Source organism: Myotis lucifugus, unplaced genomic scaffold (assembly GCF_000147115.1).
Source record: "Myotis lucifugus unplaced genomic scaffold, Myoluc2.0 scaffold_109, whole genome shotgun sequence".
Lineage (NCBI taxonomy): Eukaryota > Metazoa > Chordata > Mammalia > Chiroptera > Vespertilionidae > Myotis > Myotis lucifugus.
Genome location: NW_005871157.1, coordinates 761,536 through 786,771, shown reverse-complemented (window position 1 = coordinate 786,771; position 25,236 = coordinate 761,536). Strand labels below are relative to the sequence as shown.

General features: G+C 52.6%; 3 protein-coding genes, 1 long non-coding RNA gene and 1 pseudogene across 8 annotated transcripts in view; 2 read left to right on the top strand and 3 right to left on the bottom strand.

Annotated features, from left to right (window-relative positions):
- DNAJC17 (DnaJ heat shock protein family (Hsp40) member C17) overlaps positions 1–15,147 on the top strand; it is a 37,670-nt gene extending 22,523 nt beyond the window's left edge. Inside the window, exons 2-11 of one of the 3 annotated variants that reach the window (XM_006093029.3) lie at positions 4,819–4,888; positions 5,178–5,236; positions 5,461–5,548; positions 6,939–7,027; positions 7,273–7,369; positions 7,868–7,911; positions 8,345–8,419; positions 8,891–8,971; positions 9,684–9,794; positions 14,969–15,147. In XM_006093029.3, the coding sequence (XP_006093091.1) occupies positions 4,819–4,888; positions 5,178–5,236; positions 5,461–5,548; positions 6,939–7,027; positions 7,273–7,369; positions 7,868–7,911; positions 8,345–8,419; positions 8,891–8,971; positions 9,684–9,794; positions 14,969–15,091 (837 nt within the window). In that variant the 3' untranslated portion in view covers positions 15,092–15,147. Of the gene's footprint in view, positions 1–4,818; positions 4,889–5,177; positions 5,237–5,460; positions 5,549–6,938; positions 7,028–7,272; positions 7,370–7,867; positions 7,912–8,344; positions 8,972–9,683; positions 9,795–14,541 lie in introns of those variants that run through there. The other 2 variants (XM_014459439.2, XR_002830329.1) reach the window with 2 other exon arrangements.
- Positions 7,364–14,257, bottom strand: LOC106697862. The gene is made up of 3 exons (XR_001349116.2): positions 12,957–14,257; positions 9,331–9,389; positions 7,364–8,344 (listed from the first exon to the last, which is right to left on the bottom strand). It is a non-coding gene; the product is annotated as an uncharacterized LOC106697862 (long non-coding RNA).
- CUNH15orf62 (chromosome unknown C15orf62 homolog) lies at positions 10,726–12,958 on the bottom strand. The gene has a single exon (XM_006093028.3). The coding sequence runs from the start codon at positions 12,654–12,656 to the stop codon at positions 12,129–12,131; it is 528 nt and encodes a 175-aa protein (XP_006093090.1). The 5' UTR covers positions 12,657–12,958; the 3' UTR covers positions 10,726–12,128.
- Positions 15,148–15,307: 160 nt separating the features above from the next.
- Positions 15,308–19,773, bottom strand: GCHFR (GTP cyclohydrolase I feedback regulator). 3 transcript variants are annotated; one of them, XM_023757474.1, is made up of 3 exons: positions 19,492–19,773; positions 17,002–17,096; positions 15,308–15,772 (listed from the first exon to the last, which is right to left on the bottom strand). In XM_023757474.1, exons 1-3 carry the CDS (start codon positions 19,630–19,632, stop codon positions 15,649–15,651), a joined length of 360 nt encoding a protein of 119 aa, XP_023613242.1. In that variant the 5' UTR covers positions 19,633–19,773; the 3' UTR covers positions 15,308–15,648. The 3 variants fall into 3 exon arrangements, with proteins under 3 accessions (XP_023613242.1, XP_006093092.1, XP_023613243.1); XM_006093030.3 differs by having other exon boundaries at positions 19,030–19,771; XM_023757475.1 differs by having other exon boundaries at positions 15,636–15,772; positions 16,986–17,190; positions 19,030–19,773.
- Positions 19,774–21,181: 1,408 nt separating this feature from the next.
- On the top strand, positions 21,182–22,326 carry LOC102419411 (annotated as a pseudogene).
- Positions 22,327–25,236: the final 2,910 nt, after the last annotated feature.

Sequence of the window (25,236 nt, the reverse complement as noted above, 5' to 3'; positions counted from 1 at the left end):
AGGTCATTCAGCTATCTGGTCTAATTAGCATATTATGCTTTTATTATTATAGATATAAAAGGCTAAGTTGACTTGCACAATGCGCAATACAGTGGGGCCTTGACTTACGAGTGTCCCAACTAACGAGTTTTTCGAGATAAGAGCTGTCTCTCGGCCGATTCGGGTTACGAGCCAGCTTCAGATACTCCACCGCTAGTTGGTGCAGCGAATGTCACAGTGAACGCCACAACATCAGCCCAGCATCACGTGTCTCACTTGTTCAAAATTGATTTGACATACGAGTAATTTGAGTTATGAGCTCCGTCATGGAACGAATTAAACTCGTAAGTCAAGGCCCCACTGTACATATAAAGCTCTTGCTGGCGCCAGTCACACGCATGTGTTTCCATTTGTCATTGTCGATCATGAATTTGGTTGACACTTCTATTATAGAGAAAGGGCAAATAGCGATATTAAAATATTTCTTCTAATTAATTTCCTTTCAATGTGCACAAATCTGTGTACTGGGACACTAGTATTGAATAAAAGTGGTGAGAATAAGGGAGTCAGGAGAAGATAAAGGGGATAAATGGTGATGAAAAGAGACATAACTTGCAGTGGTGAACACACAATACAATATATAGATGATGTATTATAGAATTTTACACCTTAAACTTATATAATTTTATTAACCAATGTAACCCCTATAAATTCAATACAAAAAATAACATAGCCTAAAAAAATGGTAAGAGTGAGCATCCTTTTCTTGTTCATCATCTTAGAGGAAAAGCTTTCAGTTTTCACCATAACATATGGTAACTGTGGACTTGTCATATATGGCCTTTATTATGTTGAGGTACATTCTGTTTATACCCACTCTGTTGAAAGTTTTTTTTTTTAATCATAAATGGATATTTTGTCAAATGCTTTTCTGCATCTGTTGAGATGATCATATGATTTTTACCCTTTATTTTCTTAATGTGATGTGTCACATTAATTGATTTGCAAATGTTGAACCACCCTTGCATCCCTGCAATAAATCCCATTTGATCATGGTGTTTCATCTTTTTAATGTATTGTTGAAGTCAACAGACATCAGTGATATCAGTTGTAGCATCTCTTCTTTTATTTCTGATTTTATTTATTTGACTCCTCTCTTTTTTCCCTTGGTGAATCTAACTAAAGATTTGTCTATTTTGTTTATCTTTTCAGAAAACCAGCTTTTAGTTTCAGTGATCTTTTCTATTGTCCTTTAGTCTTTCCATCATTTATTTCCACTCTAATCTGTATTATTTCCTTACTTTTACTAACTTTGGCCTTCATTTATTTTTCTATTTCTAGTTTCATGAGATTAAAGTTAAGTTGTTTGTTTGAGAGCTTTCTTGTTTCTTAATGTAGGAATTTATTGCTATGAACTTCCCTCTTATAACTGCTTTTGCTGCATCCCATAAGTTTTGGTATGTTGTGTGTCTATTTTCGTTTTTCTCAAGGTATTTTTTTCTTCTCTCTCGATTTCTGCTTTGACCCATGTTCAGTATCATTTTGTTTAATCTTCACATATTTGTGAATTTTCGTTTTCTTCTTATAATTAATATCTAGTTTCATACCATTGTGGTTGGAAAAGATGGTTGATATGATTTCAGTTTTCTTAAATTTATTAAGGATTCTTTTGTGGCCTAACATATGATCTGTCCTGTGCTTGAGAAGAACATGTACTCTGTTGCTTTGGGTAAAATGTTCCATATATGTCCGTTAAGTCCATCTGATCTCATGTGTTGTTTAAGGCCAATGTTTCCTTGCTGATTTTTCTGTCTGGATGGATGATCTAACCATTTGATGAAAGTGGGGTATTGATGGTTAAAGAATAAAGATGACATTTCAAATGTAAGACTATATATAAAACTAGCACCTCCCATTCCGTTATGTGTGTGTGTGTGTGTGTGTGTGTGTGTGTGTGTGTAGCGCACGCATGGGACAATGCTCAGCCTTTTTTTTAGTTGATGGTGGGGGTGGGTGGGCAGGAAGGGAGAGAGAGAGAAAGAGAAATATTGATTTGTTGTTCCACTTATGCATTCATTGCTTGATTCTTGTATGTGCCCTAACTGGGGATTGAACCCAAAATCTTTGCATATAGGAATGACACTTTAACCAACTGAGCTACCCGGCTAGGGCCCATTCCCTTAGAATTACTTTTTTTTTTTTGGTAGTGAAAACAGCTAGATTTTGTTGTTGTTGTTGTTTAACCCTTTGAGTGCCAACCAATATCCTAGGAACTATGCTAAAATTTCCAAGGCATTTTGAGTTAAGGTTTTTAAATTTTTTTTTTCCCACTAAAGAGTGAACTACTAGCATCTAATAGTGACACTGCAGGAGGAGCGATAGCGCTCCCAGCACTTTTGGCGAAAGACAGGAGGAGTGCGATTGCGCTCCCCGGCACTCTAGGGGTTAATGGTGAAGACCTCTGTTGGGGTGGGGAGGGGAACAAGTGGGCCAGGTGAGCATAGGGTGCAGTTGGGAAGGTGGGAGGGCAGGGAGGCATGTCTATACTTTTGCTGCTCACAACCTGTCCTGAGTGGTTCCTCCTGCCTCCTGCTCAGCCAGGAGAGCCAGATCAGATGGGCCAGGTTACCCTGGCAGGTGAAGGTGTGGTGCTGGCAATAGCCCACCAGGGGGCAGCACAGCCCAGAGGTCTAGGCAGCTGCAGCCTTTCTTAGCAGTAGATGTGGGCGTGGAATGAGGCACTGTCTACAGGCCCGCCCCTAGGGCCTCTGGCAACTTGCCTGAAGGTCCTCATTTAGCACACTTAGGGTAGAAGTATTTATTGGTTCCCTCTGAGATGTGGAAGTTCTAGGTCCAGAGGCTCCTCCTCCCAGGAGGTTTGAGCCGCAGGTAAGGTATGTAGGCAGAAGTGGGCAAGCCCTCAGGAAGCAGAGGGCAGAATCTGGGACTTTGTGCTCTGCCTTCCCTTAAGACAACCGAGTGGGTAATAGATGAAAGAGAACCTTGGCAGCTGTTTACTTTTACTAAAAGTAGAAAAAATACTACTTTTCTTCTTTTCAAATCAGAGATATGCGGAGATAAAAACTAAAATTGGGCCATAACCTCCCCACCAAGATAACCTCTGTTGACAATGAAAAATGATAGTAAAGTAAGACTTGTTTAAGGTTTGAAAATTTGAACTACAGAATGGCATAAAATGAGATGTAAATGTTTCCTCCTCTCCATCTTTAGCTTCTCTCCAAAGGAAACAGCTCTTATGGTTCTTATGATTGCTTTGAGGAAAAAAGAAAACAAAAGCTATGCACATGCCAGAGTATCTGGAACTATTTTTATTTCATTTTTTTGATTGTTTATTTTAAACCCCAAAGTGATCATATTGTATAACTGTTCTAAGCCTTTTTTTCACACACCTTATCTTGAAGATCTTTCTTTTTTTAAATTGAGGTATAATTGACATATAACATTGTATTTCAGGTATACAGCAAAATGATTCGATATTTGTATATAGTATCATGAAATGATTACCACATATAGTTACAGAATCTTTTTTTTTCTTGTTAATCCTTATCGAAGGACATATTCTCATTTGATTTTCAGAAAGAGAGGGAAGGGAGAGAGAGAGGGAGAAACATCGATATGAGAGAGAAGCATCAATTGGTGTCTCCCATGTGCACCTGCTCTAGGGATCAAACTCACAACCCAGGTATGTGCCCTGACTGGAATCAAACCCACAACCTTTTGGTGTACAGGACGACGCTCCAACTGACGGAGCTACCTGGCCAGGGCTCCCCACCCCCCCTTGAGATAAGGGCTTGAAGATCTTTCTAGTCAGCACATAGAGGCTCCCATCTATCATAGTTTATTTTATTTTATTTTTTTCTTAAGAATTTTGATGTTTTATTTTAGCTTATCTTTGGTGCTTCAGAATTTTGGGGTGGTCACTGGAACAGATATATACTCCTTGTTTCTCTTAGATTTACAGTATTCAGTGCCAGCAAAAGGTCTCTCAGGCAATAAAAATGTGACCTTTCTGGGTATCACAGAGATACAGTCTATATCCATCTTATACATAAAGCTAGAGCCAGCCAAAGCCTAAGAACTTACTGTCCTGAATTCAACAGTCAAGTCTGTCACCACATGAATTGGTGACCAGATTTTTTCTGCTGAAAGATCCATCAGTGTAATGGACTATCAGTTTAAATTGGACTGAACTCAAACCAGATGACCTTTATAAAAGCCTCATGGGGGAGGGAAACAAAAGAGTAGCATAGAGCTTCAACTGCCACATTACACTCAATAGCTGATTTCAACTAGTTTCTATCATAGGTTTTTAAATGGCTCTCTTTGTTGATGGAGGTTTTGGTTGGTTCCAGTTGGGGGCTAATATAAATAGTGGTGCAGTGGGCATGCTTGTATGTTTATGTTAGCATACCTCTACAAGTCCAAATTCCTAGGAGTGGGTCAAAGGGAACGTATATCTTAAATTTTGATGGCAAAATCTCCCTCCAGAAAGGCTGCCCCAGTTCTCATGCCCATCGGGTGTGAGATGCCTGTTTCCAGGGGGCTGCAGAGGACCTGCCCTGCCAGGAGCCTTGGCATCCGGAGGGATGAGATTGGAGGCTGGGCGGGAAGGAAGCCCAGCCCCTCTGCTTCAGGAGGGCCTGGGCTCCCTCACGGCCTTTGCCTCCTCCACTGCAGATCTCCTCGGTGGCTGTGAGTTACTGTCTCCGTGTGGGAGCCAGCAGCCTCTCTTACAGGGCTTTCCCTTATCGCTTTAGCAAGGTTTTCCTGTGCCGTGGGTGAGAAGGAGTGAATGGTCATGTGTTCTGACTCTTCCAGGTGAAGAAGGCATATAGGCAGAAGGCCCTCTCCTGCCATCCAGACAAAAATCCGGATAATCCCAGAGCAGGTGAGTCTCTCCTGGGAGTGGGGAGAAGAAGGCAAGGCCACTTGGGCATGGGGTGTCTCCCACCGGTGCTCTGGGGGAGTGCGGTGGAATGCTGGCGCACACAGCCGGCTTCTCGTGTTAGGGGTGTCGGGTCCATTGCTGATGTACACACGCTTCCTTGCTGGTCTGTCATCTGCTGTCAGCTTTTCTGCCAGCCTGTGGCTTCTTTGAGGTGCTTTTCTGAGGGAGCACAACATCACCAAGTCTAATTTAATTTTTCTCCTCTCTGTTGTTTGATCTTTGTGTTTAGCTGAACTCTTCCACCAGCTTTCTCAGGCCTTGGAGGTACTGACTGACGCTGCCGCCAGGGTAAGACATCTCCTCTGTCTGAATTGTCTTCATGGTTAGAGACCACCGTGGCACTTCAGCCTCGGTCCTCTGTACCTGCCATGAGCACAGTCCCAGCTGCCCCAGCCTAGCGACCCCCCCCCCCCCCCCAGGGCTCTGGGGTGAGGCGGCGGGGCCGGGAAGGTGGCTGGGCCCTCTGCTTGTTCCCTGACTGACTGCTCCTCGGCGTTCCTTTCTCCTGCCAGGCCGCGTATGACAAGATCAGGAAAGCCAAGAAGCAGGCAGCAGAGAGGACCCAGAAACTAGATGAGAGAAGGAAGAAAGTGAAGCTTGGTAGGTGAGATGGTGGTGCGGGGTGGCCTGCAGTTTCCCTGGGCCATTTTCATGCAGCAACCTCACCTTTCTTCCTGGAGCTCATTCAGTTCCGGCAGCTCAGAGCCCCTTGGCCCGGCTCTGGGAAGAACCCTGTCCTCGGGTGGATCTAAAGGACTCTCAGAATAACAGCAGTGACTAGAGTCACTCCTAGCCAGGCACTGTGGCAGACGTCTTACTGTCTCTTTTAACTGTCACAGTGCTCAAAGGAGGTGGGTATTACTAAACCCATTTTTTGTAGACAAAGAAGCTAAGGCACCACAAAGATGAGAACTGGCTGTTGCTGTGCTTTAAACCCGCAGTCCGCGTAGATCCGTTCTTGTTCACCTTGCCATCAGGGCCCTTTACTCCTCCCAGCCTCCTTTCTGCACAGAGCTTTCACTCTGCGAAGTCCCCTCAGAAGGATCCAAAGAGGTCCAGGCATTTTTTTTAAACGGCTTTATTGAGGTATATTTTTCATATTATAATATCCACCCATTTCCAGTGTACAATTCAATGATTTTTAGTAAATTTACCAAATGGTGTGATTATGACTGTAAATCAATTTCATCACCCCAATTAGATTGGTCCATACATTCTTCACTCGATTTTCCCTCCATCTTCTTGCCTATTTGATACCCATATATTTAATATGTACATATGCCATCCCTGTACATCCATCTCTCTATCAAAAACAAACAAAAATTCTGGAGATTGAAGGTAAGTAAAGTGCACGGGAAAGAAAGCACTGAGTCCCGAGCCCGAGAGAAGAGTCTGTCACAGCAGTTCTCCTGGAACAGGCCACAAGCAGTTTTCCCTCGGAAGGCGGGAAGGGCTCTGTGACCCGGTGTTGTCCTCACAGAATCTGCCACCCTGTGGGAGCTGCGGTGGCCAGGTCGCGTGAGGCTTGGTAAATGTGAGTCGAAGGGGAGGTGAAGGAGACAGTGACAACCTGAGCTCCTTGGTGGGAAAGGCATCAACGCCAAGGCAAGAGCACAGTCAGGCTGTGGTGCCAACCACAGGGACAGGGGCCAACGGCTCCTCCCCCTGGCACCCCTGCACATGGCCTGGGTGGCCAACATGAGCACCTGCCCACGCCCTGTTCGCTGGTCAGACGGCCAGCTCGGTCAGTACGAGCTGATTCAACTCTTCCAGACCCCGGCCACTCATCTGGAGCCTGTACTTCTGTGCTGTGACTTTTTCCCAATGGAAATAAACTTGGGAGCACATGGGCATGGAGGGTGGGGGCAGAGTCACTGTACGGTTTCATCCGTACAGTGTGTGAGGCTGGGGAAGCAGCCAGAGCTGGGGGAGCTGAGGCCGGGAAAAACTGCTTAGACCAGCCATTGGGTCATTCAACCCTTGTGTCTAGACCTGGAGGCCCGGGAGCGGCAGGCTCAGGCCCAGGCCCAGGACGAGGAGGAGGAGGAGAGCCGGAGCACCAGGACACTAGAGCAGGAGGTGAGCGACTGGGCCTGAGGGCCTGAGGCCGTCTGCAGGAGTTGGGGGAAGGCGGACCTAGCTGGGTGTGGTGGCGGGAGGTCGTGCCCTTCCCTCCTTCTTCTGTGGGATCTGGGCAGCCTGTCCCACCTGCAGGTTGCTGAGCCCTGGCTTACAGGTGGAGCCTCCCAGGGGCCTTTACAGAGGGAGCCAACCTGGAATGGGATCTGCACAGAATTGTCACCTCCCAACCCCCTGCTCTGCAGATCGAACGCCTGCGAGAAGAAGGTTCCCGCCAGCTGGAAAAACAGCAGAGGCTGATGCAGGAGCAGATACGCCAGGAACGGGAGCAGAGGTTGAGAGGTGAGAGTCCATCACCCTCACCCGCCTCCCGCTCTGGGCAGCTCTCTGTGGAGACTTTCACCTGCTGCAGTCCCAGGGGCACCCCACGTGGACACATGCCCCCTGTCCCTTTTTCCTACCCATTCTCTGGCCTGCTTGCTTTTCACTCTGCCCTAGGTCTCCTGGCCTGATATACCTTAGTCCCAAGTAGGGCTGGCTCTATTTTGGAGCAGGTAACCGGGAGAGAAGCTCTAGTTTTAGTAGAACTGTGTGGTCTGTACCCCTGCGTCCTGCCCCCAGGTGTTCACAGCCCTGCACTGGCAGAGTGCTCACCGTGCCCTTCAGCAGGCAGCAGGCAGACCCCCTGGGGTAGTAGCTTCAGGGGCTCCCGAGCAGGGGCAGCTGTTGCCCTTGGCCAGAGTGACCTTTTCTAGGTCCTTCTGGGCCTGGGCTGCATCTCCTTTGGGAGAACTTCTCTCTCCCTCATACTCTACTTTCTCATTTCCCCAAATTTTCTAGGAAAGGCAGAAAATCCTGAAGGCAAAGGAACTCCCAAGCTAAAGGTGAGCCCTGGGGGATCCATGGGTCACCTCACGCTACCTCCTCTCAGCAAGAACAGGTACTTTCTGTGGCTCAAGGGTTCTGGTGGGGACACTGGATCTCGGGGAGCCAGCACCACTCTGCACAGCCTTCCGCCTTCCCACTGCCCGGGGAGGACAGCCCCGTAGAGCTCGCCATGGAGGCTGCTCTTCGCCCTGACTGTTGCAGGCAGCACTCCCCAGAGGCCCTCGAAGAGAGCCTCCCACAGGCTGGGGACATGGCTGCAGGGAGCAGGCCGCCCTGCTTGTCCGTTCTCAAGGGGGACACATTTTGGAGGGTTCTCCCTAGATTGCTAGTGGAGGGCGTCTGTTCAGACCGTAAAGCTCAGGTGTGGGGTCTGGGGTTGTTCAGGCGAAGGCTGGTATTCACTGGTGACGCCCGCTGCTGTCTTTCCAGCTAAAATGGAAGTGCAGAGAGGACGGGTCAAAAGGCGGCTACTCCAGAGATGTCCTCCTGCAGCTTCTTCAGAAGGTCTGCCCTGCTGACTTCCCTCTGTCCCATCATCTCCGTCCAAACGCCGGGCTCTCCATGCCTAACCCGCCCTCCCTGCCTCTTTCTCTGTCATGGACCTTAGGGCAGCTTAGCTTCTTCCAGGCCACAGCCCTCCTCTCCCCTCCAGCCTGTCTCGCCCTCCCTGCCCGTCATCCTGAGAAGCAGAGGGCTTGGCTGAGTGTGTGGGCAGAGAGGCGGTGGGCATCTGGCACAAAAGCCTTGCCCCTTCACCATCTTCAGTCATCGAGGCAGCTGTGTCACTCTGCCAGTCCAAGTCCCAGCCTTTGTCCAACTCTCCTTTCTCTCCTGTATTCCTGGGAAAATCCTTTCCTTCTGTCTCTGCTCTCCCTTCTGGGAACTGGGAACAAGACGCTGTCCCCGGCGGAACACGCCCGGGGCCTCCGGGCAGCCAGGCTTGCCTCTGCCTGAGTGGCCTTCCTGTCCCCACAGTACGGAGAGGTGCTCAACCTGGTACTTTCCAGCAAGAAGGCAGGCACCGCCGTGGTGGAGTTTGCGACCATCAAGGCTGCGGTGAGTGCTGCGTGAGGCCCTGCCATTCCAGGGAGGGACTCAGTCCTGGGGGAACCCTGTGGTTAGGTATCCACACTCCCAGGAAATCTCTGGGTCAGCTCAGAGCCAAGGCCTTCTCCACACCCCCCCCCCCCCCAAACCCCCAGGTGCTTGACTCCTGACTCTGGAATCCGGGAGCAGTACAGGCACAGTGAAGGAAGGGATGGGCGGGAGAATGCTCTGGGGTAAAGGACAGCGTGGACCAACGGCATTTCCTGCTGCTGGCTCCACCCCTCCACTCTGCCATGGGAACTGGCGCGCCTCCAGTTTGGGGCCCCACCCTGCCTTTCCCCGTTCTCCAACTACCCCACTCGGCACACCATCATGGGAAGGTTGCTCAGTCTTGCTTGGAGGGTGAGTTTGCTGGTTCTGGTACTTTCTGTGGGGATAGAGCAGTGGTTGGCAAACTCATTAGTCAACAGAGCCAAATGTCAACAGTACAACGATTGAAATTTCTTTTGAGAGCCAAATTTTTTAAACTTAAACTATATAGGTAGGTACATTGTTATTAACTTAATTAGGGTACTCCTAAGGCTTAGGAAGAGCCACACTCAAGGGGCCAAAGAGCCGCATGTGGCTCGCGAGCCGCAGTTTGCCGACCACGGGAGTAGAGAGAGCCACTCCATAGCTGATTTTCAGAGTGATAGGACTAACTGGAGGCTGTGTTTTGCAGGAGCTGGCTGTCCAGAATGAAGTGGGCCTGGTTGATAATCCTCTGAAGATTTCCTGGTTGGAGGGACGGCCCCAGGGCAAGGACGGCCCCAGCCACCCTGGACTGTCACAGGTAAGGAGCCAGGCCTCACACAGGGGCCTGCCCAGGGTTTGGAGAATCTTTCCTGTTTGGGCTCTTCTCAGGGCTCTTTGCTGGCAAATGCAGCTCATCCTGATGGAGTGAGATTGGCAGGCCCGCCACCCGGAGCAGGGGGCCTGTGACTTCATGCTGACCCCTTTTCCTCTGGGTGCCAGCGGCCCACCCTACAAAGATTCTTAGACCTTATTTTCCCCCCACATCCCGGGCTCCTCCTGGAGACCATCATCACCCAGAGGGGTCCCCTGGCCCGCAGGCTGCCTGGTTTTGATGTGAAGCGTTTGGCTCTTGGACAACCCGGTGCTGCAAGGAAGGGGTAGAGGACGAGGGCAGCTGCTTCCACTTCCGTCCCCAACTCCTTCTCCAGGTGTGTCTGCAGCTGCCCCAGGCAGGACCTGCTGTCAAGAGGTGCTGTCTCCTCCTCAGAAATAGCACTAGCGACCCCGCTGACACTGGGCGCTCGCTGCCTGGTCGGCTCATGAGGAAGCAGGCTGCAGCTGGTGTGTTCTCCACACCAGCTGCTGGTCCTCACTGTTCCATGAAGGCTTCTGTTTAGGAGCACACGCACACACACGCACACCTGCCCTCGCTTTGGGGGGACAGAGCTTTTAGGCCAAGAGCTCTTCCTTCTCTGGAACTGCCTGTGGTCTGTGGGAGCCTCAGACTGATGTCACAGTCCCTCTGAGGGGAGCATGCCCCTCGGTGGGTCAGCAAGGCCCCTGGGCTGTCCCTCCACCCCTGCTTTCCTACTTGCCCCCCACCTGGCCATGAGAACCAGAGCTCTGGGAGGTGTCCCAGACCATGGACTGAGGAGGAAAAGGAACTGTCCAACCTAAGACCCTTCTTTAGAGAGCGCGTTCCCTCACCGTGAAGTCCCAGCATTTCACAGCCCAGATGACATTGCACAGGCTGTGATATAAAACTTTATTTACTGTCTCCTGCATCCGGGGAGGAGCCTCCTCTGGGCACATCCACAGGAGGAGGGGAGATGGAGGCCACAGTTTGGGTGGTGGAAGCAGTGTGTGTCGAGCTTCCCTCTCTCTTCACGCCTGGAATCTCAGAACCACATGGCCCAGCCAACCTGAGCTCTAGTTTCAAGTCCTCTGGCCAAGCCACAGTGTGGGGCAATAGCACAGCATGTGGCCGTAAGCAGTGGGCTTGGCCCCGGGTGGCAGGCCCCATGGGTGAGGGTTTAGGCCGAGCTCCCGTCCTGGTGGAGGACTCTGGAGACAAGCTGTGCCTCTGCATGGTAACAGCCACGAGTTCCCTGTCCGTCCCCTGGTTGGTCCTCCTGTGTCCTCGTTGGGGGAAGGATGAAGGGAAATCTGCCACTATTGCTGCTGCATTCCCCAGGGCTCCCATCAGCAATGGTTCTGGGAACTGCCCACATCGCCCTCAAGCTGTGTCTGTGCCTTCAGCTGGCAGTCCCTGGACCCACCTTCCTCAGGCCCCGGGGGCTGCTCCAGGCAGCTGTGTGGGCAGCTGGAGTCTCTCATGCCCCCTCTCCTGCTAAGGATGTGTGTGTTCTGAGCCTCCCTCTTCTCCTCTGCCAGCCCCTCCCTTCCGTGCAGGCCCCTGTGCCCCCTCCCCCGTGCCACTGCTGCCTCAAGGCCACGGTCTCGGGGCACTGTGGTCCTATTAACTACCCAGTCGGCCTTTCCCCAGTGATGTTAATAAAGTTCACCCTCCACTGCCCAGTGTGGTAGCCGTTGCTCATGTGTGGCGATTGAGCATTTGAAATGCAGCTAGTGCAGCTGAGGAACTAAATTTTTAATTTTACTTCGTTTCAGTTATTTAAATGTAAACAGCCACGTGTAGCTAGTGGCTACTACACTGGACAGAGTCAAGCCTGTCCCATCCCTCTTCCCTCAGGTCTTCCCACTTTCCCCTTAGGTCTGGTTTGGACCACTTTTGCCCAGACCTGTCCTGTAACCTCTCGCTGTGGAGAGTAGCTTCAGCGGGGGCTGATCTGTCCAGTCTGTGTGTCCTCCACTCCCTGACTCGCCCCTTATGCCACCCACCCCTTCCGCTGGCCTCTGCCTGGTCCCTGGAGTTGCCCGGGTGGCCCCTTTCCCAGCCTCGCTGCTGCCTTCAGAGCTCTTGACAGCAAGTGCCCCTCACATTTCCGGCTTCTCCACACCTCTGTCCCTCCCCTCGGGGGACCTGGAGGACTGTTGAGGACCCAGAGGGCAGGCAGGGCCCTGGATTCCCACCCGCACCTTTTCTTAATCCACAACTCTACCTTCCTGTCCTGGGTCCCCAGGCTTTCGTCTCTTCCAGTTACCACACCTCTGCCCACCCTCACCCCATTCAGAAGCCGGGCTCACTGGGAAATTGCTCCCTCAGCATCTGTAGAACTTCCTCAAGAAGTGAAATCCCCAGGTCCACTTTGAAGGAGAAGAAGGGATCATTAAGGTCCGGAGCAGGTGTCTTCTGGAAGGGGGGCGTGTCCACAAGGTCCTCCTCGGAGTATTCGTGGAGGGCGTCTGCCAGGGAGAGCGCCGAGGGCAGGGTAGCCGAGTAGGCAGCAGTGTAGGCAGGTGAAGGCTCCAGGATGTTGGGGCAGCTGGAGCTCTCTCGGTAGAGGCGAGGGGGCTTGGGTGGGGCCAGAAGGGTGGTCCGGGGCTGCTCGTCCCCCCACAGTGGCAGGCGCCGGCCATCCGGCCTCCCTCTCAGCTCCCGGACGACCTCTCTGTTGCTGTACTCCTCATGGTCCCCCTCAGCCATGCTGGCCTGGCTCAGCATGCTGCCCTGTCGCCGGAGTCCTCGAGGCCGCCTCAGGCTCAGCCGCTTGAAGAAGGAGGCATTGCGGAAGGAGCCTTTCCGCCAGGTCTCCATGGGACAGGGAGCCAGCACACCTTAGAAGTCCAGTTCCGCGGTGGCGAGGGACCACTTGGTCTCTGCCGGGGCAGTGAACGACACGAAATGGGAGACAGCCCCCGTGGGCTCCTCGCAGAGGCCTCCAGCTTTCTGCTCAGCACAGACCTCAGGCCAGCACCTGGGGGTGAGACGATGTCCCAGGAAGAGGCTAGCAGAGGGCCGAGAGTTGCTGGCACGGGAGTTGTCCAGAGGCACAGGAGTGGCCCGGTTACTCGATAGGGCAGTGGAAAAACCCCAAGAGGAAGAAGCAGCACTTACTGGAGCGGAGAGAGGAGCACCAGGGGGTGAGGGATGAATCTTCTCAGGTGGTAGGAGCGGCCTCTGCCCCAGCCCCTCGCGGCCCCAGCTCACCCTCTGGCCGTGGCCCTGCCTCTGTCCCCCGTGGCTCCCCGACTCTGATGCGTGCCCTGCTGGCTGTGCTGGTGTGGCGGTGTGGCGTGGAGGTGTGTTGTTGTTCTCAGCTGACTCAGTCAGGTGGGAAGCCGGGTTTCGTGCTCAGGTAATTGCAGCATCCGCATGCAGGAGTTGGGGCAGCCGTGGCCAACACCCCAGGGCCACTGGGGAGCCAAAGATTCCTCTGGGGACTTGTCTGCGGGCAGCCCTGCCTTGTGTGTCAGCACACCGTCTCCTCCCCACCACCCTGGGCCGGAGCAGCAGGCGTCGCTCCCCGGCCCCCAGTGTGTCTGGGGGAGAGGCGCCCGGGGAGGTGCTGGTTAACTGAATGCAGGCGTGGGGCGCGATTGTGGAGGAAGAAGAGACCTGTTGCTAGTGTGGGTGACTCAGCCCAGGGCCTGCCGACAGGCGCTCATTAGAGCCCACAGGTATGGGGGAAGGAGGCAGAGGGTGTGTTAACAGGGAGCAGTCCCATGCCAATAAAGGGCTGGCTGCTTCCAGGGCTGGGCTCGGGGCATGCCAGGGTGACTCGAGTTTTCTCAGCAGAGCAGTACTTCCTTGGGGAGGGGAGAATTGCCCTCCCTTTGGCCTGACACCCAGTCTAGCTGCTCTATTTCCTCATCCTTCATGGGTTTACCAGGCGGCCTCAGGGCAGGAGAGAGCAGCTGAGGGGCAGGTCCTCTGCCTTCCACCCTGTGCTCCAGCCCTTCCTGGGCTGCCTGGGCCTCACCTGAGGCCCCTCCTCTGTGGCGGGGGCTGGGTCACATGAGACTGCCCTGGATTGTGGCAGAGCTCTGGCCAAGCTGAGATAAGTGGGCCTGGCTGGGAGGGCAACTCTGCTCAGAGCTTCTGCAGCCCAGGAGAGAGGAAGAGAGGCGTGGGGCTGGGGGAGGCGCAGGGGGATCTGGGCTGAATAACACTTCCTTGTTCCGTACCCCCCCTCCCCTCACCCCTACTACAAACCTGTTGGCCAGGGTCTGGCATCTTAACCCCAGCCACTTCCTTCTTATTCCCTGGGTCACTGACCACCAAACTTGCCCCCTGACTTACTCCATGAGCGTGCAGCAGGTTGGCATACCACAGAACAGGGCGCCGCACCTTTGCCTGCCGCACCCTGGCCTTGCTTCTGTGCCAACTCAGGTGGGCCTCACACTTCACGCGGTTCAGCTGCCCCGAAGGAGGAAGTGATTTAATTCCCACTGCAGCCCTTATCAGGGCGTGGGGCTGGCAGCTCGGCTCCTGGCACTGTGGAGCCGCCTCTCCACCCCACAGCCTTGGCCCATTGAGGTGGTTGTTTATTATCCTTTTGATTATTAAAATATAGCAGTCTTTCCTCCCCGCACTCTGCTGGCAAGATCATACGAGAAAGAGCTCCAGGCCCTGCCCTCCAGGAGCCCTGGTGTGTGTTTTCAGGAGGCAGGCCAGCTTCAGGCTTGTTTCTCTCTTTTAGGCTGAGGTGGACTGAGGCTGTGTCTGGGGCAGGGCTTCCTTCTCCTGTGACCTCAGCAGGAGCCGGTCCACAGGGCAGATGGACAGCTGGGAGGGCGCAGTGCTCCCGCCTCCACCTGGCAGAGCAGAGCGGGTTTCTAAACCTCTGACAACTCCCCTTCCCTGGAAACCTGTGAGGAGCAGAAGCTGGGGGAGAGGCTGAGAGGAAACGAAGGGAAAGCTGAGCCAGTGCTGACTGAGAGGGCGGGGAGGTGCTGGTTGGGATGGTTGGGAAGCTGGTCCGGAGGCCCAGGGTCTGCTTGCTCCGAAGGAACATGATGAACTGGGCTTGCAGGTGCTCCCCGGTCCTTCTCCTCCTGGGCACCGTTCTTCTCGACTCTTGACTAGCTCTGCCCAGGCCCTGCCCTCCTCCCTCCTCTGTCCCCCAGGGCTCAGTGGTGTCCGAGAGGGACTACGAAAGCCTCGTCATGATGCGCCTGCGCCAAGCAGCTGAGCGGCAGCAGCTGATCGCCCAGATGCAGCAGGAGGACCAGGTGGGGCAGCTGACGTAGCATCCAGCCCACCACCCCCAGCCCCTTTCACTAATAAACTTTTTTTTTTAAGTCTACCTCTGTTGCATATATAGGCGTAGGAAGCTGGCCTGTCCAGTGTGGCCCTGGGTCCTGGGCTCTGCCTCAGAGGCTCCGCCCAGGCTGGCTCTCCCCCTTGGCAGTGGACAGACCCCAGGGAGGTGCTCCACTTGCTGAGAGTCCCTGCACGCACAGAGCTTAGAATCAACCAATCATCACAGCCCTTTATTGGCTTAGACTAGCTGCACAGGACCCACCCCCCAGTCCCAGGGCCAGTGCTCCTGACAAAGGCAGCCTGGCTCTTGCCAGCCCCTCAGCCTGCCCATGAACATGGACTCCTCCGGAACCCTCACCAGCTGGAAGGTGGAGGGGCAGCTGGAAGCAGGTTTCAGAGGCCATTCACTGCCCAGTGGTGCTGGTCCAAGGGAAATGACAATTTGGGAAGAGGGGCAGGGGAGTGAGTGAGGCGGGGCTTGGGATCGGGACCCATAGGCAACCACTCAGAGAAGGGGTGCCCTGTCCGCGCCTCACAGGGAGGGTCACTCCTTGTGCAGGCACCACACCAGCGTCTGGCCCACCCCTGTCATGCTCAGCACACGGAAGCCCCTGCGTTCCAGCTTGTCCAGGACTATTCGAGGAGGGTCACTGACGTAGTACTCGTAGCTGCGAACAGATGGAGAGGGGCAGCGTGAGGGGGTCACAGTGCAAGTGTCCCCTACAAAGCCAGTACCTGCTGAAGGCCACACCTGGTCGGGAATGCCTGTGACAGTGACTGATACTGGGGGTGTCTTCCAGGTGCCGGGCTAGGTGCACGTTCCCTGACCCTCCCCTGCTGACCATTAGCTCCTTTATTCCTCCAACAACGTGAGGAAGGCACCGTTATTGTTTCCATTTTGTAAATGAGAAAACAGAGGGCTTAAGTGGCTTTCCCAGTGTCATAAGACTGGGCTGACAGCCCACGTGCCCTGGGCTGCTGCACTGTTCAGGAAGAATGGCTGCTCCCCAGGGTCCTCACCAACCTCCTGCCCCTCCTCCTGCCTAGCCTGTCCTACAGTCCTGGGGCCATGGCTTGACCCCCAATAGTTCCTGACTCTGGGTGCCTCTCCCTAGCACAGAGAATGTGCTTTCAGGGTGAACTGATTCTAAAGGGCCATCACATAGGTAAAGGGCACGAGCTCCAAGCTGGGCATCTCCAGATCAGTGCTCATGGCAAATGGATGGGGTTGGCTTCCGCCCTCCCACCCTGACCCAAGGGGCTGACACCAGCTCGCCTCCCCTTTGCTGCCCCCTTTGAATGGGGCTCATTCTGGGGACCCTTCTAAGGAGTCCCGCCTGTGGCGCAGGTTCTCCCTGCCTATGGGGCATGAATGGGGAGGGGCAGAAAAGGAAGCAGCACTCAGTGTTCAAGCTCAGAACTAGTGTGAAGAAAAGAGGTGGCCGAGTACGCAGGCTGCTGGCTGAGCTGCAAGTAGGGCCCAGGCTGCCCGCTCCCTGCTTTAGGGCTTAGCTTTGTTAACCAGCCAGCTCTTCAAGACAGAAACCTTTTCTCTGTGCCTGTCTTTGCCACGGTAAGGTCCATCTTGGAGATAGGGGCAGAGCAAGGAATAGTTCACGTCCATAGTCCTATCTCTAGGACTGGACTCTGTCCTGGGACTTTGTCCTGGGACTTGACTTTGTCTGTGAGCTCCCTTATGAAGGGAGGGCAGTGGGAGAGCCTCAGAGCAAGCCTGGGGGGCTGTGAGGCTGCAGACGGACTGGCCCTGTAAGAGGACAGCGCCCAGGAGGCAGGCAGGAGGTCTGAGGTTGGGCAGTGGCATGGTCCCTCGTCTTGGTGGTGTGTGACGGGACGGACGGGTCCAGGGGAAAAGATACTTACGAATGCAACTACTTACAAGTTGTTTCCCAGGACGCCTCTTTTTGAGGCCCCCAAATGCTCCATCAGCTCTGGGTCGGAGTACTCGTCGCCCACCATGGTGGGACCCACCTCCTGCAAGGTAAGCCACCGTGATGCTTGGCTGGCTGCCAGGTAGAGGTAGCCGGTCTTGCCGCTCCTTCCTCCCTGCCTGCTGGTCCTGAGCCAGCTTAGATAAAGGTTGGAGGGTTGGTGAGCGACCTTGAGGGCTGAGAACACTCTGGAAAAGGTGAGGCCAGTCAGTGACCCAACCAGACAGTGTGAGGCTTCTCTCGCCTCCAAGAGGAGCTGGGCAGTGTCTGAGCTGGCACCTACGTGCTGGGCACCACCCACCACCATGTTTGGTGTGTGTCACAGTCAGCTGGAGAGCAGAGAAATGAAAGCCTGTCCACATACAATCTTGAACGGCAATGTCGGTAGCAGTATTATTCATAATCATCAAAAATGGAAACAGCCTAAATGTTTTTCAGCTGCTGATGGGTAGATAAAATGTGGCATATCCATATGATGGAATCTTATTTGCAATAAAAAGGAATGAGCACTGATGCATACTGCAATATAGGTGAACCTTGAAAACCTTACGTAAGTGAAAGACGCCAGATACAAGACCACATTATTAGGACAGAAAGTAGATTAGTGGTTACCTGGGGCTGGGGGCCTGGGGGCGGGCGGTGATGAGAAGTGACTGCTAAGGTGATGGGAATGTTCTAAAATTGATTAGGATGATGGTTTTGAATATGCTAAAAAAAAAACTGTTGAATTGTACACATTAAATTGGTGAATTCTGTGGTTTGTGTATTATATAGCAATAAAGCTGACCTATTTTTAAAAATCACCTGACGAGCACTGAATTCCCATGCCCTGGCTTAGAGTGTGTTGAGAGGTCTGGGAAGGGGCCCAGGAGCCCACATAACAACTGCGCAAGTGACTGGTCCTCAGACCACTGCCCTGGGCACGGCCAGGACCTGTCCTGTGGTGGCCGCCAGTTTCCCTCACACCCAGGGAGCTGCTCACCCGATGGGGCACAGCCCTGGGGAGTGAGAAGAGGCAGAGGAGCATCCTGCTGCCCAGCCGGGACCCAGTCCTATCATTCTGAAGCTAAAAAGGGGCCCCGGGGCAGCCAGCACCTTCTTAGACAGGAAACTGCGTCCAGAGGAGAGTGACTTGACTCCTGAATGGTGTTCTCCCCTTTCTTCTTTTTCTTTTTGTTTTTTTGTTTGTTTTTTTTTAATATCCTTACCTGAGGATATTTTTCCATTGATTTTTAGAGAGAGTGGAAGAGAGAGGGAAAGACAGAAATACCGATGTGAGAGAAACACGTGGATTGGTTGCCTCCTGCACACGCCCAGACCAGGGCTGGGGCTGGGGAGGAGCCTGCAGCGAGGTATGTGCCCCTGACCTGAATGAACCCAGGACCCTTCAGTCCGCAGGCCAACGCTCTATCCATTGAGCCAAACTGGCTAGAGCGCCCCTTCCTTCTTGAGCAGGAAGAGTTTTGTTTTTTTCTTTTCCTTTCCTAAGGCTTTAGGGACAACTCTTCCTGGAAGTGCTTAAGGGTGCAGCTAGCGGCTGTGGGTGGGTCAGGCACTGGGCATAGGTGTTTCAGCATCTTAGCACGTCCTTTTCCAAACCTCTCTTCCTCAGGTTACTACGCCCCCGCCCCCCAACCCCCTGCGGAGCGGCTCCGTGTAGGGCAGTGGGTGTTGCACGTGTGAGGCCAGGGTTTCGTGTGGACAGGCGGGAGCAGCCGCAAAGCCCATGCTCGCTGGGTCGCGGGGACGCACGCACCTGGCCTCCTTCGCGCCCCGGAGGCGCCAGGCCGGCCAGAGCCACGAGTTCGCGATCTGGGCAGAGTCGGATCCCCAGCCTCCCTCCCCGAGGCCGAGGGGGTGTGTCCGGCACTTTCCGGCCCTGCACCGCGGAAGCTGCCCAAGAGGGAGGCGCCCAAGTGCGGCCGCAGTCCCGGAGGCCCGGCGGCCGCCACGCCACTGGCCAGGCGGGTACTCACCATGCGGATCTGGGTGCTGATGAGCACGTAGGGCATGGTGCGCGCTTCCCGGCCAGACTCCCAACGTGGGCTTTGGATTTGGTGTCCACGCCAGCCCCTCGGTTCGGGGACTGCGATCGGTCGGCCCGGGTCCCGCTACTCCGGCTCCGGCCTCTGGCTCTGCCAATCTCCGAGCGCCCGGCCCGTGACCGTGGCGGCGGCCAATCAGGAGCGGGCGCCCGTGACGCCCCGGCACCCGGCGATTCAGGGCCCACCCCCGAGGCTGTGGGGGCCGCTCGGGCACCCGCTGCCTGGATGCCTGGAGGCGCCAAGCGTTGACCCTGCACCCTCTTACTGCAACACCTCCGGGAAGGTTCCAAAGTCCTGCTGGTCTCTCCGTCCCAGCGAAGCAGAGAGGGAGCAAACGGCCACCCCGCTGAAGCCTCCCAAGCTCCGGCCACTGCACCCAGGGACGCCTCTCACCTCCCTTCCGCAAGACACGTTCCCCGGAGTCCTCAGCGGAGGAAATTCAGGGAGAGGAGGCTTGTGGCTACAGCTGCAGCACCACCTGGGGTGCGCGCTTTCCGCCGCCCTAATTCCTAGCACAGTGGCTGGACCTTGCATTTCTGGGGCGCTGTAGGTAAATCTGTAAAGGAACTGAGCGCTTGGCTACGTGCCAAGCCTGGAGGGACTTGAACCAACAGAATTTGGCCTTCAGTTCGGAGAGATTTCTGCGAAGCTAGAGAGACTGGCACAAGCAGAGATCACAAGGCAACACCTGGGGCAAAGGAAACCACTCCCCGCACCAGTCATCAGGAGAGGGCCGCGAGTTCACTCCGTGCGTGCACGCCCTCATCTGGGTGTAGCAAAATCTGACAACTCAGCATTCTTTGTCTTCTTGTGATTGGTTCTTTGAAAATAAACAAAGCAAAATGTACCTGGCTGGTGCAGTTCAGTGGTTAGAGCGTCGGCCCCGCTGACCAAAGGGTTGTGGGTTCAATTCCCCGTCAAGGGCAGGTACCTGGGTTGCAGGTTCGATTGGGGGACAGGCTGTCCCTGTGTCTCTCACGTGGATGTCTCTCCCGATCCCTCACTTCCTCAATGGAAAAGATATCCTCCCGTGAGGATTAACAACAAAAAGCAAACAAAACAGCCTGTAACCTTCCAGGCCAGCGATTGAAAACCCTTGACTTTAATGAAGGGCTCGTAAATGTGAAAAGAGCTGTGCGGGAAATGGGGAGTTATAATTCGCCAGGATTCTTATTGGTCTAATTTATTTTCTGTACCCTCCACTATCCCCCAGGGTTAATAATCTAGCTAGAGAGATGAGACAGACATATTCATGCTTAACAAAGGATCTGTTAAATTGTCAAAGGATGAATGCCCAGGACATATAAAGAACTAGAAATCAATGAGAAAAAGATAAATCAATAGAAGAAACACAGGGCAAATGACTAGAATAGGCACTTTTCAAAAGAGGGAATGGAAATGGCCAATAAACATATAGCATGATGTTCAATATCATTAGAAACCCTAGGAATGCAAATTAAGCTACACTTTAAACCACAATGACGTACTATTTTAATGATTTGCAAAATAAATAAGTGAACATCAAGTATTGGTGAAGGTATCTAACAAACAGAAACACTCCTGTTGGGACTGCAAACTGCAATTACTTGCACGTTGGAAAACAACTGGGCATCATCTGGTGAAGCTGAAGCTATGCATTCCCTGTGACCGGCCTAGCCTCTCACAAAAACCTCAGGAGAGCTCACTGACACGCACCATGGGAATACATGCACAGAATATTCATAACAACACTGCCTGTAACTAGCAAAACACTGGGAACAGCTCTATGTCCATCAAAAGTGGAATATGTTTTTGGTTGACTCTGTTAACAAAAGTTCCAGAAGAAATTAAGAGAGTTTTATTCCTATGTGATTTGCAAATCAGACAACATAGCCCTAGGTATGAACCAAAGACACGCTCTGAGGTGGGAGGAGGAGAACAGAGCTTTTAAAAGATACAAGCTGCTAGCAGCTGATCATCAAAGAGATGGGTTTTAGGAGAAACAAGACCATAAACTTACATCATTTCTCAATTGGTGGAGGCAACTGGACTTTCAACAGTGGCCGACTCCGGGCTCAGCAAGTGGGGCTGTGATACAAGAACAATGGGTAACCGAAGTTTAGGCATTTGTCAGTGTTCTACTTGTAGAACAAAAGCTTTTGGGTTACTTCTCAACAGAAATCAAACAGCACAGAAAGACTTCGTTCTGCAGGCAGTTTTCAAAACTAAGGACTAGAGCCATGCTCTAGATTAGAAGCAGCCTCAGAGTTCAAACTGCAAAACTCCAAATGTTGGGCCACCAGTTATGATATATGCCCTCAATCCATAAGATGGAAACTATAGCAATGAAAATGCTCAGTGAAAAAGCAAACCTTGGGAAAATATAGGACAATTCTATTTATATGAAGTTCATGAACTTGCAAAACTCATGAAATATACTGTTTGGAGATAAAAACAGAGATGGTCAAATTATAAAGAAAAGTAAGAGAATGATAATGGTTAATTCAGGGTGGGGGTTATCTTGGAGAGCAGGGAAAGGGATGGGATGGGGGAAGATGCAGGCGCTTTAAACGGCAAAAGTGAAGAGCCCTGAGCAAGTGCTCCCTGCAGAGCGGTAGGACCCCCAGAAACTCTCACTGCTCCTGGCTGCGGCACCGGTGCCTGAGCCTCGCACGATCGGAGTCAGGCCAGCTGGACCCGGAAGAGGACAAACATGCTCCCAGGGATCACCCCACAGGCTTCCTCTCCAGCCTCCTGAGGACCGGGGCTGCCTGAGCGAGCAGAGGCTGAAGGTGTTCGGCGGGGCTCTCCAGGAGGCACTAAGCACTACAGAGAGTACTGGTTTTCCAAGAAGCTGTCCAAGGGCTCTGGCTACCGCTGCACCCACATCACCCACAAGATGCGGTCCCCCATCATCAGCAAGATGGCAGCCAGATCGGACTCAGCCAGCCCCGGCTGCCCGGCTGCTGCCCCGAGAGCTGGCCCTGTGGGTGAGCACCTGTGAGGTGTCCTACCGAAGGTGGGAGGATGGCTCATCTGCGTCCTGTAGGAGGAGGCCCTGCTGATCGCCTCCTAGGGGTTCCTCACCTGCAAGAACCAAATGATGCTGGGAGCAGCCCCTGCAAGAACTACAGGATGGCCTCTCCAGGGAGCTGCCCTGCCAGCCCCACCCCATCCGCTGTACCCTCCTGCCGTGACAGCAGGCCAGGCCACAGCATACCTCAACCTGGGGAACTGTACTTTAAATGAAGAGCTATTCATATATCAATATTGATATATCTATATCTATATCTATATCTATCTATCTATCTATCTATCTATCTAATATTTGTTGTTGTTAATCCTCACCTGAGGATATTTTTCCATTGATTTTTAGAGAGAGTGGAAGGGAGGGGGAGAGACAGAGAGAGAGAAGCATCAATGTGAGAGAGACACATCGATTGGTTGTCTCCTGCATGTGCCCCAACCAGGGCCAGGTATCGAGCCTGCAACCGAGGTACGTCCCCTTGACCAGAATCAAACCCAGAACTCTTCAGTCTGTGAGCCAAAGCTCTATCCATTGAGCCAAACTGGCTAGGACTATAAACATGGAGATAGAGATAGGGATAGAGATAGAGACAGAGACAGAGGTAGAGATAGAGAGATAGAGAGATAGAGGTGTTTGTTTTTTTTTAAGAAAAGGGGAGCCCTGACCGGCTTGGCTCAGTGGATGGAGCGTTGGCCTGCGGACTGAGGGGTGCCAGGTTCGATTCTGGTCGAGGGCATGTGCCGCGCATCCCCAGTGGGGGGTGTGCGGGAGGCAGCTGCTCGGTGTTTCTCATCGATGTTTCTGACTCTCTATCCCTCTCCCTTCCTCTCTGTAAAAAATCAATAAAAATATATTTAAAAAGAAAAGAAAAGGGGAAAAAAGAAACCTAAAGATTTTTAAAAGAAAAAAGTTCTTTAAGGTGCTGCTTGGAAGCGACCTCCCAGGTGCCTTTGGAGAGAGCTGTATCTTCAATCTGGAAGCCAGTGTCTGCCTATGGGAGGGGGGAGCGGTTAAGGCTGGGCCCGACCGAGTGAGGTGGGAAAAGCTTGGCCAGCACCTCGAGAAGATGTGAGAGGGCCCCGACCGGTTTGGCTCAGTGGATAGAGCATAGGCCTGCAGACTGAAGGGTCCAAGGTTCAACTCTGGTCAGGGCACATGCCTGGGTTGCTGGCTTGATCCCCAGTGGGGTGTGTGCAGGAGGCAGCTAATCAATGATTCTCTTTCATCATTGATGTTTCTCTCTCCCACTCTCTTTCCCTTCCTCTCTGAAATCAATAGAAACGGGCGCTCAAGCCTGGACTTAGCTCCTGTTGCCTAATCTTCACTTTGATTTTTCCAATGAGATCCTGGCCATAGAGTGAGTTCTTCTGTCCTAAGCAGTTTTTCTTCAAATCATCACGTGTTTCTAATTCTATCCTAAGGGGCCTGTTGATATTGCTTCCCAGCCAGGAATCTAAAGCTTTTGGTTTTGGGGGTCAGGGCTGTAAGCGGTTGGAGGTTCTCGGGCTGCGATGGAAGGGTACTCTGCACAAAGCCTTTGCTTTGCGATTTGCAACTCTGTGTGCAAATGTGGCCAGTAACTGGGAGTGATTTACAATAGAATTTTAGGACCCACAGAGTATCCATCCACTGGGTACTTTTTTTTTTTTTAGGCCCAAACCCTCCTTTTTGGAACCACATCCAAGTCCTAATGCTGCTGCCATTATCCCTCTGAGAGCTGGCACAGAAGCTCAGGGAGCTCCAGGTCCTGTGTTACTGCTTCTTTTTAAAGCACAACACTTCTCTCTACCTCCCACTCCTCTCTGCTCTGGTTGAGTCAAGGAGCGACCCTGTTCTCTAGAAGGAGAGTTCTCGGTCACTGTGCAATATGGCCTGGCCGTGCGTGTGTGTGTGTGTGTGTGTGTGTGTGTGTGTAGAACTGGCCCTCAGAACCTCCTGAGCTCTGGTGGGCTGAGGGAGCCGTCTCTGTCCGCGGCCTGTGGCCGGCTGCTCGGCCTTGCAGGTATCTCTGGCTGAGCAGGAGAAAGCCCCAAGTCCTGCAGGGTTCATTGTGTTCTTGCAGGGCTGACACTACAAACCAAACATGGGGCGTTGTTTTTTCCCCTGGTGCTCAGAGCTCCCCTGGGAGAAGTTGCTGTCTCTCTCAGTGCAATCCGAATTTGTCTGTAGACTTGTGTAATATTTACTGTTCTGCGTTGAGAAAAATGGGAAACTACCTTTGGTTTCTCAGTGACATTAGGAGGGTGCCCAGAAGGCCTTGAGTTTCTCAAACCTAAATCACCTTTAAAAGGGCATAGTTAAACATCTGGCCAATCTGGCTACCCTCCTGCTACTGCCTTTGGATGGTGGCCTTATCCCTGTGACTAACCTCGAAGGCAGCAGCTGTCAACCTTGTCCATCTCATGGCACACATAGACTAAGTACTAAAATTCTGCAGCACACCAAGTGACATATTATATTTTTGGTTGATCTAGCAAAAAAAAAAATAGGTATAATTTTGATTCATTCAGACTGGACAGCTATTGTGGTATTGGCTGTTGTAATTTTTTATTTGACAATCTAAGGGAAAAGAGGTCAGTGCTCCTAACTAAATAGGTATTGCAGGCTTTAAAAAAATAGATATGTATATTTTTTATTGATTTCAGAGAGGAAGGAAGAGAGAAAGAGAAACATCAATGATGAGAGAATCATTGATTGGCTGCCTTCTGCACGCCCCCCACTGGGGATCGAGCCGGCAACCCAGGCATGTGCCCTTGACCGGAATTGAACCCGGGACCCTTCAGTTCACAGGCCGATGCTCTATCCACTGAGCCAAACCAGCTAAGGCAGGTTTTAAAAATTCTTGTGCCACATGGGTTGAAGATTGCTGTCCCAAGGCATTGGACATGTCGCCTCTCTTGGATGAGCCGAGTAAGGGAATGTGTCCTGTTCTGAGAGCAGAATAGGAGTGTGGGGTCTGTCTGCTCTCCTCTCTCTTCTCTCCTCTCTCAGGCTGGGCTGTGGGAGGTGGGGAGGAGACAGAGGCCAGTGCACATCTCAGGCTGCCAGGGCTTTATTACACTTGAAAAACTGGTCTGCAGATGCAGCATAAGATAGAGCTTATCAAGAACCACCCACCCCACTGCTGATTA

Excerpts from the sequence above, each read along its gene's own strand:
- CUNH15orf62 (XM_006093028.3), bottom strand. The coding sequence starts at position 12,656 with ATGGAGACCTGGCGGAAAGGCTCCTTCCGCAATGCCTCCTTCTTCAAG.
- GCHFR (XM_023757474.1), bottom strand. The coding sequence starts at position 19,632 with ATGCAAGGTCCAGCCACTGTGCTAGGAATTAGGGCGGCGGAAAGCGCG. Across the intron at positions 17,097-19,491 it reads ACGTGTCTTGCGGAAGGGAG|GAGGTGGGTCCCACCATGGT; the intron begins GTGAGAGGCGTC and ends CTTACCTTGCAG. Across the intron at positions 15,773-17,001 it reads GGCGTCCTGGGAAACAACTT|CTACGAGTACTACGTCAGTG; the intron begins GTAAGTAGTTGC and ends ATCTGTTCGCAG.